The sequence below is a fragment of the Pieris rapae genome, chromosome 9, assembly GCF_905147795.1.
Source record: "Pieris rapae chromosome 9, ilPieRapa1.1, whole genome shotgun sequence".
In the NCBI taxonomy this organism is placed as follows: domain Eukaryota; kingdom Metazoa; phylum Arthropoda; class Insecta; order Lepidoptera; family Pieridae; genus Pieris; species Pieris rapae.
This window is the reverse complement of record NC_059517.1, coordinates 3,671,591-3,684,857: the sequence shown is the minus strand read 5'-3', so window position 1 is coordinate 3,684,857 and position 13,267 is coordinate 3,671,591. Positions and strand designations below refer to the sequence as shown.

Sequence of the window (13,267 nt, the reverse complement as noted above, 5' to 3'; positions counted from 1 at the left end):
TAAAAACAGTTTAATATATGTGTTTAAAAAATTGTTGTATTATTATGAAAATGTAAGGGGCGTTCTAAGAATTCAACACAATAGATGAGTACTTCACTTAGAGTTTCTCTGGTTCGTTACCCTTATCACCAACCTTACATATATTAAAGCTACAAAGACTTAATGCCTCAAAGAAGTCTTGCCACAAATTGGTAGAATAGGTTATGGTATATGCAACGACATAAAACTACAATGTATATATAATTGCATATAATGGCTATAAATAAAACACTATGTTCAAGAGATATACATAAAAAACACAGTAAAACGGTTCTAAAATAATCGATGTCATTGGGCTCAGATTATGTAATAGACATAAAATATTCAGTTTGCTAAGAATAATTCTTCATCTATTCCGAACTAGTTATGACTACAGCTAAGATTGAGGTTTTAACGGAAAACGGCAAGATGCACACTATACCGTTATTGGTCAAGAATCATTATTATCCATAAAATTTAAAAAGGCCCACATAGCGTCATCTCCGGAATAAGAGAAAACCTTTAGCGTATTAAAGGTTAAACTGTTTTGTGACTCAAATATACTACACAGAGAGTGATTAACGCTACAAGATTTAAAGATTAGCATATAAAAAGCTGTATAATTTGGTCACTGGAGCGATAACCTAAGTCGTCGGAGTTAAAAAATAAATAAATCAGTGGTTGGACCATATTAAGTCTGGGCCTCAGATTTCTGAATGTGTTTCATGAAATTTTTCATGTAATTAATAATTTCATGTAATAGGTAAGTAGGCGATCAGCCTCCAGTGCTTGACACAGCCCGTCGATTTTTTGGGTTCCTCACCGGTGTTACTTAATCGTTCATGTTAAATGCGCAATTATAAAGAAAGTCCATTGGTGTACAGCTGGGAATCCTCAGAAAGAGCGTCGCACGCTGAAGTCACTAGACAAACACTGCTCGTCGTCGTCGGAGTTAGCCCCCGCAAATATTTTCAGTCGTTGGTAAGTACTTCAGTTACGTTTCAGTTAAGTTTAAGTTATACGCGAGTATAGAGGGAAAATTATATCATCTAATATTCAAAGCACCTGTCGACCCAGGAACCGTACAAACATTTAAATAAGAAATTATTTCCTAAATTCCACCTCAACTGCAACTTTAAAATTCTTATCTTAAAATAGTATAATTATCGGTAGTAAAGAAATAATCTATTATTATCGTTATTTTCCGAAACAATACGAGATTATATTCCCTGCTTCGGTCTATTTGCAAAAAGCTTGAGAAGCTTGATTATATTGACCGTTTAAATAGGCCAACCCAATATCAAGCGTATTCTATTCACAAAGCGGCAATAGTGAACGATCTCTGATCATCATCATAGGATCATATAGTTAAGGAAGTCTCATTGATATCATATTACAGTATAAAATCAACACTCGATTTATCTGATCGTTACGCACATGTAACACCTTTAATGTTAAGTTTTTGCAGTTACTGGTATCATGACTGACATGAGATAGAGATCATGATCAATGAGAGACATTATGTTTAAAGAACTTTATTTCTCATTACAAAACAGAAATATTTTATTTACATGAGAAACTTAATATTAATATGTATATATATGAATGAACGTTTGGGCTGTCATACTGTAAGCATCGTAATTGTGTAGCTCCGTATTATTGAGTGCTAAAAAATAATTTCGTACACTGTTCTTGAGACTGCGACGTCACAAAACACAAATTGAAGTGTCGTCCGTGTAGTGGAACTACCGATTTCACACAATATCACGTAAGTTCTTGAATTTCAACAAAAGTATCTCCAAAAAGTGATAATTAGAGGTTAGAAATCCACCAATCATATTGAGCATAGACAAAAGATCAATGACATTGACACTTGTCACAGTAACAGCTAACTAGTGTTGCCAGAGCAAGTAAATAAAAACTACCACTAATTACGTTCCATAACACGCAGATTTAGTTTACAAGAATGGAGGATCAGTTTCAACTATTGTTTGATAAAATGAAGAATGAAATCTTGAACCAAACAATAGAATTGAAAGATTCGATAACAAATAATATAATGGAGAGATTAGACGAAAAACTTCAACCTATTATAACAGAAAATAGAAACTTAAAAATAAAAGTAGAAAATCTCGAAAAGGAAGTAGAAAGTTTAAAAAGAGGAAAGAAGCAAAACAATTTGATAATGTTTGGAGTAAATGAAGGCGAAAGGTCTACACAAGAATTAATACAAAATACAATACATATTTTCAAAACTGACCTTGACATACAATTACAAGAACATGAGATAAACAAAATATATCGTCTAGGAAAGGGAAAGTCTTCTGGAAAACCAAGACCAATTCTGATTTCCTTTACGAGCGAATGGAAGAAGAATGAAGTTATGGGAAAGAAGAAAAACTTCAAAAATGTATATGTTACAGAAGACTACACAAAGGAAGTAATAGAGAAAAGGAAAACGTTGCAGGCGCAGCTAAAAGAGGAGAGAGAAAAGGGAAATATTGCGTACCTGAAATTTGACAAACTAGTAGTAAAAGGAAAAAATACTAACATAAATAAGGAAAAGCGCAAAAGAGAAACATCATCATCCCCACAAAACAATGCTCAACCAAGGAAACAACAAACTCTAATGCCGCCGATTAACAATAGACCAAATGCTTTCGACGTAATGAGGATAAGAGCTAATTCTCTTTCGTCTCTTCCCGCTAAGACAACAACTAACAAAGAATAACAATTAACTGTCGGTAAACGGAAAAATAAACAGCTCAACATGAACCAACATAAAATAACAAAACAAAATACTTCCCCAAGCCGACTGGTCATCGTGGGGAAAAATGACCACGACCCTCTAAAGGAAAAAAATAACACTAACATGAAAAACAAAGTAAATGACATCCACATAGCAACTATTAACTGTCGATCTCTTAGAACACCTGAAAAACTCCAAGAACTAGAGCTGGCAATAGAAGAGTTAAAGTGGGATATTATAGGTATTAGCGAAATGCGCAGATTTGGAGAAGGTATAGAAAACCATGGCAAATACGTACTACATTATAAAGGGGAGACGCCCGGGCTGTATGGAGTTGGATTCATAGACTAGAAGATGGGAGGACGACATCAAAAAAGTGGCGGGCCCAATATGGACGCGCATAGCGAAAAATAGAACAGAGTGGAAATCTTTAGAGGAGGCCTATGTCGAAAGACAAGCTGAAATGTAGAAACGACCGTTTACCGATACCTGATTTATGAAAAGAAAAGAAACTGTTAAAAGTTATAAACGTATTTGTAAGAAAAATTACTGTAAAAATAAGTTCAGCAATAAAGGCTATTTTATTTTATTTTATTTATTTATTTATTTTATTTTATTATATACGAGCGAGATACACGTCGCCATTAGCCGTAACATTATCATAAATGCTTTCGACTAAACGGCTATGTCCAAATTTTATTTCACAAAACGTAATGGGGGGTCCATTTTGGGGAGTATTGTTATTTAAATGAATAGTATTACGTACATATTGGCGTATAAAGACAGCTATCGATAAACATTAAAAACATAATTATATACATTAACAAAATCTTGCAGTTGTTGTTGTATTGTTGTGAAGTTGTGAGATTATAATGTATGTAATGTAATACCGAGTTGGTCAATTTATTAACTACTTCAAATTGAATGGAATTTGAAATATACCGTGTTTATACAATTCCTGCTTGGTAACTGAGGTAATTCAGGTTCCTAATTTTATCCATAACGAAATTATAGGGGGTCCAACGTGGCCCAAACTGCTTTGAGAAAAGGCTCTTGTTAAATACGATAAAATGGATGGATGGTATTGGAGAGCTACCGTCCAGAGGTGAGACAATACTCCACGTGGGGCCGAATTTTCGCTGTATAAGTTTGGCCTGAAGTGCTCTGTCTCGCCTAGCTTAGAGGCTAATCTAGCCTTTCCTTCCAAATTAATAATAAACTTAACAACGTACGATATGTCAACTACCAGTAGCCCGATTCCGGCTGAGGCTTTAAGGAGAATGGATGAGAGGAGTATCTGCGGGAGGTTTTTTACCAAAAAACGCGCACTTGTGTCTTCTTGCAATTAAATTGGAATATTTCGGTCTGAATGTATTGTAAGAAATTGAAAAAAAAATTAAAAGAGACGAGGAATTAAAACATGTGACGTTTTAATTCCAGACCCCCTGAATCGTTTCTACTTGGTTCATCAATAAAATTTACTTCCAAGAATGACAAAGAATCTTTATTGAATTAAAAATTCCTTGTGCTTGGAACAATCCCACTACAATTAAAATTTACTAAAAAATTCAAAACATTCTTTGTTTTTTTTTCCTACAAATCTTTAACTATTACATGAATGTGTGTATTAAAACAATAAGAATTATAAAACGCTACTTGAAATTAACATAAATTGGCAAATGCAAGCTCGATTACCACGAATGATATTAATTTATGTGCATACCAATTACGCACTTTCGCGTAATGAGCGTTTTCAAACCATTCCGGTAAATTTCATTCAATGTGAACAAATTCTAAAATACGGCTAGATTATGTTTGATATGGAAAATTTATTTTAATATTTGTCTAGACATTCTTATTGAATTTAAAATCAAGCCTGGCATTAAAGATTCTACGTTCAAACGCTGTTGACGTCAAAGGCGAAGTATGCATTAAAAACAACACCTATAACTGGGCTCCTAATAAAACATACTTTATAAAAAATTACAGAATTAGATACAATTATAGAAAATATAAATTGGTCAAAATGGGTCTTTCCTCCAACTTCGATGTGGTTTCTTTTACAGTAGAGACTTGGGTCATGTAGTTCAAGTGCACAGACGCTTATTAAAAATATTATTTGACGCCTGGTACATGGTACCGGTGACCTTGAGCTGGTGCTTTCCTGGCTCAACGAATGTTGTAAAGAACTGCAATGTAACTATAAAATCACAAAAGTTGTAACTTGTAGATCAATTGCAATCAAACAAAACCGGCATTGTATCATCAATCATTTTATATTCTCACTAAAAAAATACTATTGTCTACACTATATTTACTTGAAGAAGGACGAGTTAAGTTTGTTACTTGACGTCAGTCGCAATGTATTTGTTGAACTCAGGTGCGTTTAAAAATACACACACGTTTCTTACGTGTGTGTATTATAATCATGTCAACTCGGTTTCTATTACCATGGAGGTTTTTTTTATAAAAAAATAATGAAACTATAATAAGTTAAAGAAGTTTAAATATAAGAACGTTTTCTTATATTTTATTTTATATTATAATATGGTTTATTATATTTTATAAGGAAAGTTGAATTTACTCTAAAAATATTGATTGATTCATCATTACTTTTAGTTTTCGCTATGTTAATGTTTAGTAGCAATTTTGTTTTACAGTGATCCGGCGTACATTTTATCTTCCTCATTTTCCTTATATTACTTACTATATGCACATCATACTGTATATCCATTTCGACCTATAATGTTCCAAATATACATTTTTGTTACCATATCTTTGTAATTATTTTCCTAGCGACTCATTACATACATAATAGACCTAGGATCCTAAATGAAGTCTTTTACCTGCCTCAATAGCAATGGGATAGTGACGTGAGGTTTAGGTGCGTGGAATAAACAAATCAATGAGCACCTACAACAGTCCAGACATATACGAATATTTCCCCAATAAATGTAGATAGGACTTACATTGATAATTTTTTTATTTTGGTTGGTGCTAGTTATCATATATCTTTATTAATAACGAATACAAAGTTAAGTACTATTATTGTATAAATTGTACATTTATTTTACTCTATTGTCATTTCATTTTAGCTATTTGTCTCATTGTTAATCTGATTTTATATACAAGTGAATCAAAATTAACGATGATTAATCTCGGTATTTTACTATGTGTTTGCGACTCATAAGCGACAGATTGAAGCCGTGTTATTACATCCATAACACATGATTGTTTGTTTAGGCGCGTGCTTACTCTTGCAATCAGGACGACCGTATGAGATTATTCAGTAACATAGACGATTTTCTCTCTATCTACCAACATGTTAAACTTCAGTGTATTACTTAAGTTTGGAAAAATGCGAGTGCGTTACGTGACTTTTAAGAGATACCTAGGCGCTTTTCTTTATGGAACCTAAGTCGTATTGATTTCAAAAACTGGCTGCAGTAAGTAAGTTTCATATTTTTATATTTTCTTTTAAAAATAAAGATTTTAATTACTATCTTTAAATAAATTATTATTTTATTACTAACATCACATTGCACCATTTATTCAACCGTAACATCGAATAAAACGGCCATTTTATATTTCAACGTAACTTTAACGCTAATGATTTTATGGTGACAAATTTAGATTCGAAACTTTTATTAATTATTTCCAATAATTTAATTACAGCGTAGAATAAGTGCGGCCATTATTCTAAACACAATTATTCTAAAGAACTTTGCCCTCTCGGTCTTGAAGTTATGCGGTAAAGTTGCATTTTAAATGGAAACTTCTTCAATTACATCGATCTAATAACATTGTGTATTTGGAAATTCCTTGTATTTAGATACGATTCTGTAGTGCTATAATATAAATACTAAAATAAATAATTTTGCATGGATTTTTTTGTTTTCATCCTAATTAAGTAGGCATGATGATCTGTTTGTAGGATTATTTAAGTAGTGTTAGATTATTATATGTTTATATCTTTGCTATCATAGATAATATTTGCTATAACCGATATTCATTGTATTTCTGTATCTATAAATTTTAAATATACAGTAATACCCCGACTTACGCTACCTCGACTTACGCGAATTCGGAGTTACGCGATTTAATTTTCTCGTCTATTCGTTTTTTGTTTGAACGCCGCGCAGTTAAAGTCACGCGGCGGCGTTTGTTTCTGACTCCCCCCGCCCGCAAATCGCAATATTATTCGTTCAGTTTACAACAGGCACAGACGTAGTGATGTAAACTGTGTAGGATAGTGATGATGTTCAAGAGCTTGTGGATTCACACAATGAGGAGGTCACAAATGATGAGCTCATATCAATGCGACAACAAGAGGAAGAAATTGATAATCATGATTCTTTGGATCCAGTTGAATTGGAAGATCAAATGACAGTTGGAAACTTGACAGAAGCCCTTAGTTCGATTGAAAAAGGGTTAACAATTTTGGAAAGCATAGACTCCAATGAAGAGCGCATTTTTGTTTCAAAACATGGAATTAAAAAATTACTAGGATGCTACGACGAGATATACGGGAGAAGAAAACGACTTCGTAATTACAATTTATGAAACCTTCTACATAAAACTAACTTCGGATTGCGTTTATACACTCTATTAATATAGTTTGTCATATTATCTAGAATGAGATACTAATTATTTCCTAAATTATTGTTTTATTTAGTCTCCAGTCCCAATTAAACATACTTTGTATGTCTTTATATGCAAATTTGTACCCCGACTTACGCGAATTCGACTTACGCGGATAGCGCTCAGTCCCACCTATCGCGTAAGTCCGGGGTATTACTGTATAGATACAGAGGAAGTCGCAATATCTGCTAGCTAGAGGGTAAAAAAGTATATGGGATTGTTCTGATGTAATTTATTATAGCAAGAAACTATTATTAATATAGATATCAATTTTTATAAACCAATCAGTTATGAGTGCCTCGTACGAGTTTTAAATTTAAGCTACTATTTTATAACGAATTCTTGGTACCGTTAATTTGCAATCCTCTATCGCTTTGTGTTAATCTCTCTTTATTTTTCCTTTTATCCACTCGTAGATAAAAAAAATATTTCATTTGACTCAGAAGTCAATTCAAATCAAACATAAAACGGTCAGTTCAAGTCCTGCATTAAACAGATCTAAAATAAAAGTACACACCTAAATTTATAATGTATGGTACATATGGTATATATTTGAGATAAATCGGCATGGCATAAATCGCCCATATCACGTGTTAAATTTACGCTACTGAGATTGAAACCCGTCTAAATACAGATAAAAAGCGTTGACGTTGCGTGGTTACGAGGTTAACTAAAATGTCAAGACGAGACATATGAATAAATAAATAAAATATATATGAATACATATTAAATTAATTTCACCAAGAAAAATCTTGCAAGTAAATCTCGTAAGTACACTTTCGTCACCCTCTGACCTACATCTTTGTCTTTACCGTGTAGGAATAAAGAAATAAATTAACACAACTAATATATTATTTAAATGACAATAATAATAAAGCACGATCTGTTTATGTGAAATGATACATAGCTGAGCATCCGGGTACATGTTTGACGGAGTAATAAAAATTCGATTTATTCTGTTTCTGAACCGAACGTGAAAACTCAGTGATAAAAAATTTAAAGTGCTGTAAAATTTTTTATCTGTGTACTATTATGACGTTTAATATGAACTTATTTACGACATCATAATAATTTTGTTAAGAGGGAATAATCTCTTAATATTCATTTTGCAATAAAACAATATTGTTTGTTGGGATATATAATAAACATCGATGACTGTAATTCGCGTTGGGTTTTGAAATCTAACCAAGCAACTAGTATTTACATCAAATCATGGCTTTACAGGATCTATAACTTAATGTCGAAAATTTTGACATCTCATTTCATTTCACCCCACTGTTATTTTTTTTTAATGTTTATTTAATTTGAATTTCGTAGTCTGTAAAAACGAGGCGCACAATTTGCAAGTCTTTGAAGCAATATTGAATTACATACGTATATATAACATTTTAAACTTTTAATAAACTGAAATTATTTAAAAATTTTAAGTTCTAACTAATCCTCAGTAAATATTGAATGAATTTGTACAATTGGTTAATCTTGAATGGACAAGCTGAATATGTTGCTCTACAAGGCTCGTTGATCTCTTTCCGCGAGGATTTTCCATAGTTATATGCGCTTTTGAATACTTCTAAAGCAGAGGCATCTTCCTCTCTTGGCTCAAGTCTGAAAAAACAATTAAAACTGAATATGTTCTTAGAAAACTACTAATTCAAAAGAATAAAGAGTATAGGAGTACGTGAATAACCTAAGATTTAAAAAAATCGCATTCCTGTTTCGTTCTAAGTTCTTTTACACAGGCAGAAACCGACGAAGCCAAATTATTTAGCAATCATATTTCGTCAATCTATCTGTTTAACAACTTTGTATTATTTAAGTAACTCAAATTTTCAGATTATATTTATTTTATGGTTAATATAGAGCGGGAACAGCGATTGAATGAATAAACATGTGGCACAGCACGTAGCTTTTTATATTAAGGAAACCTCCTCGAACCGAGAACCACTGGCTACACCATCACGTGCCATAATTTGACAACTTACTTGTATAAGGCGTGAGCCCAAGGTGATGTCATTTAAATAGCTGTAGGTATCATGGTGGCCATAGAGACTTTAATCAAACTAATAGTAACGTCATTTTATTTTTGTAGCTTATAGTAGTAGAGATTAAAAGTAATAATATGTTAGTGTTTGACAAATTCAAAAAGGCATTAAAGATGCATGTTAGAATGAACATAGCTGACTAAAATTGTTACGGCTAATGGCGACGTGTATCTCGCTCGTATAATGTTAATATATACATATGTATTAATATTAAGTTTCTCATGTAAATAAAATATTTCTGTTTTGTAATGAGAAATAAAGTTCTTTAAACAATGTTACATAAAAACCTCTTTTTTCAACTTTTAATGATTTTGAATTTAAAACACGTATATTATTTTAAAAAAATATTTTGATTTGGCAAGACTGAGTCTCTTAAAAAATCTTTGGAGCTATCAGTGGTGAAATTTCCCTTGGAATCTGTGCGTTAATCTATAGAATCGTGGCCAAACACTTTAAAGGCCTATATAAAAACCAAAGGTAGCCATTTGCTGAGTCTTTAATAAGTGTGTAGGTGTAAATTTACACCACTACATTTAAAAAATCATTTTTATTTGTAACAGAACACATGGCTGCACTAGGTATATACCTACGTATACTTTATTACAAGTTTCTCTATTAATTTACAAATACGTAAATTTAAGCCCCATTCAATACTATCTGGAACGGAAACATTGGTACCTAAACAATACATTAGATACTTCGTTTAGAAATCTTCATTTCTTCTGCTATAAAACAAACAGTAACGCGACAATTCCAATGCTTAATTTCGAGATAATACCGACATTGGATATAACGGAATCAACCGAAATTGATGTCATCATCTTACGTAATTTGGCTAAATAAAGTTGTATGTATTATTTGTTTATTTTTGTTGTTTAATGAAAGCGAAACTCTGTTAAGTTTAACGTTGTTATCATACCTTATATGGGTAAAAGTCGGTGGCATCTTAGGGAAATAAAGGTTGCGCAACATAAAGTTATTACAAAAAGCTTACGCAAGCATGTAGATGAAATCCTCTCTCAAATGGGTTTTTATTTCACTGGCTCCCAGGTCACAGAACAAGTACCGTGTGCATTGTATTGTGTCGTATTGCAGAATTTTCCCCCAACGCACATGAGCTTTCTGTAAAAAAAGATTCTTAAGTTCAGTGGAATTTATACGGCAATAATATTGCGTAATTGTGAGGAAAACTACTGCAGCCAGTCTTTGCAGGGGTTTATTAAAGAAATTGAAATAGAATGTTTTCTCTAAAAGATCTTTCATATTTTATTAATAATAGTGTTTAAATATTATTATTAAAAGACAGAAGACCGATTTAACAACGAAGTTTGGTTTAATATATTGTTTAGACGTATTTAGGTCACAATCTATGAAGGTACTTAGAAATTTAAATATTTATAAATTAAGTTAAGGAAAAAAGTCATCAAATGTATCTTCTAAAATTACTTAAACAGCTAGGCTACGTTGAGTCTGAGTAAATAGCGCGGTATGTAGTTATTTTAACAAGAAGAAAAATTTACAAAACTATGTATCTCGAATTGATATCAATTATAAATATGTCGTTAATTAATACTAATTATATTTAATTTTGTTTTCATTAACTGAATCATACCGTACTTTACATACGCAATTACGTATATAGTTGCTTGCAGCTGTCAGATATTTTTTGCTTGCACTTCAAAAAGCATTGAATTATTAAATAATCTTTAGTTTAAGTACAATGTACAATTTAAAAAAAAATTAAAAAACGCGATTTTTTTAATATTTATCACAGTTGTGGTAAGTTAGGAATGTTGTAACACTATAGTTGGAAACATTCAGTTGTGTAAATATTGCAAAAAATTGGCCTTTATGTACAAAATATGTTTCATATAAATTAAGCCTGTGGTGAACACTGATAACATATTTAATAGTGAAAAAAACCTTACATATGAGTTTTGTGAAGTCAAATCTCGCTTGAAAATCAGGCGGAAGACTCTCGCAGCAGTGATGGCCTGGTAATCCTTTACAAGTATATGTATACAGTATAGAACACCAATTAGCAAGCCCAGCAAAATTATGAGCCTGCAAAAGAAATATGTCTATGAATAGAAACGTTTCTATAAATATTTCTATTGAAATGATTTGATCTTTAGCCAATTTGGTTTCTCGGATGAGTACGTGAACCTGTCCGTGCTATGCCTGCTCTCACATCATGAAGTGTAGAGGGAAGAGAGTCTAGTGTCCCTAAGCAAATAGTCGCGCTTTAAAGAGTTCCTTCGTACAATGCATGTCTCAAAAGATAAGTTGCCGTGGCCGAGTTTGCCTGAAGAAAATTAAACACGAGCTTATGTCGATATGGGCATTACAAAATAACTTTGATTAAACAATGAAAAAATATATAAATATTATTTCAACTAACAGATAAAATTAATAAGTGTTTCCTTTAATCGGCTGTAAGATTAAAAACGCTAGGCATCTGGAACGAGCGCAATGTGGGGGCCGAAACAGCGTCAAAAATGTTTTATCAAATATGGAAATAGGTCAAGACAAGGCGCTTTACACCCGACTAGACGCAGATCTTGACTGGTGGGGCTTTTGGATACAATTTACATAGATTAAAACCGAAGACCTGCTTTCGAGAACCGATTAAACGGTGGTGTTGTGGACTGTGCGACATTCGCAAGAAAATATACAGCTGAAAAATTCTGCCAATATGTCACTATGGGGAATAGTACAAGAGTTGTCCTTCCTTGTCATTCGTGGGTACTGCCAGCCAGAGGGCTCGGCTCACCTATTACTATCATAAGTATATTTCTCGAGATTTTCGCCTGGGCCCGGCGAGAGACGCCAAGCCCATCAGAGCAAGCTTAAGTGAATAAAGTTTGAAGGAAAGGGGATGCTTTATAGCTTCTCAGCTACGGATCTGGCCCGATCGCATGAATCGCTTTTAGGGATTCATGCGATCGGAAAGGTAAAATCCTGTAGCAAACCGGGAAATAAACTCAAATCATTCGAGTTATATACCAATATCCGGATCTAAGTATTACAATATACGCAGACGATGTCAGGAAAAGTGATATAATAACGAAAAAGATTAAAAACTAATAATGAAACAAGACGTTTCCGTATGAACGTAGATCTTAAAACAGTAAAGTGTTACCATTTTCCTTGATAAAATAAATATATAGCCATGAGTTTTCTTTAGTTAAATAATATAAGATTAGTTATCGAAGCAAAAATACTTACTTGACTCCCATTGTTAAACGCAACAAACAAGTGCTAACACAAACAAACTTAATTTGAAAATGCGTTATTTCTGCATATCCTCATTCACAACTCCTAAGTATAACTCGACGGTAAACAGTGTACGTACAAATTATACGAATTACATGAAAGTGGTATTCATTCTCATTTCGCCGTTTAGCAGAGACCTATGTCGCCGAGAAAAGCGAAATCGACCGAGACGAGTTTTTGGTTTGATTTCCGGAATAGATTATACAATTCGCAGAACAGCCACTATTATATTCTTAGTCTTTTATTTCTATATAAATAATATATTAATAAATATCGTTAACGTGTATATCAAAAACTTTTAAAAAACACTGGCGTAACTACAAAAATATATATTATAATTTCAGTACGTCAATTGTGTTAGTGCGTTAAAAATAATATCTGAACGAATTATGCAAATATCAGAATCCTGATACAATTCGAAGAAATAAAAGTCTAACTATTGTTTAGCCACAAGAAATCGCGTAGAAAGCTTAGTAGTTATATAAAGTATATGCAAATGTTTTGGTACAATTTACTGCTTCTGCGTAATTCTTTACTCACC

At 32.6% G+C, this 13,267-nt stretch overlaps 2 protein-coding genes across 2 annotated transcripts; one reads left to right on the top strand and one right to left on the bottom strand.

The window, feature by feature from the left end:
- The first annotated feature begins 1,629 nt into the window (after positions 1 to 1,629).
- LOC123689466 lies at positions 1,630 to 3,255 on the top strand. The gene has a single exon (XM_045629615.1). It carries the CDS (start codon positions 1,985 to 1,987, stop codon positions 2,747 to 2,749), a length of 765 nt encoding a protein of 254 aa, XP_045485571.1. The 5' UTR covers positions 1,630 to 1,984; the 3' UTR covers positions 2,750 to 3,255.
- Positions 3,256 to 8,774: 5,519 nt separating this feature from the next.
- Positions 8,775 to 12,806, bottom strand: LOC123689447. Its single transcript, XM_045629554.1, has 4 exons — positions 12,679 to 12,806; positions 11,379 to 11,514; positions 10,445 to 10,572; positions 8,775 to 9,013 (listed from the first exon to the last, which is right to left on the bottom strand). Exons 1-4 carry the CDS (start codon positions 12,687 to 12,689, stop codon positions 8,839 to 8,841), a joined length of 450 nt encoding a protein of 149 aa, XP_045485510.1. The 5' UTR covers positions 12,690 to 12,806; the 3' UTR covers positions 8,775 to 8,838.
- Between the last annotated feature and the right edge of the window lie 461 nt (positions 12,807 to 13,267).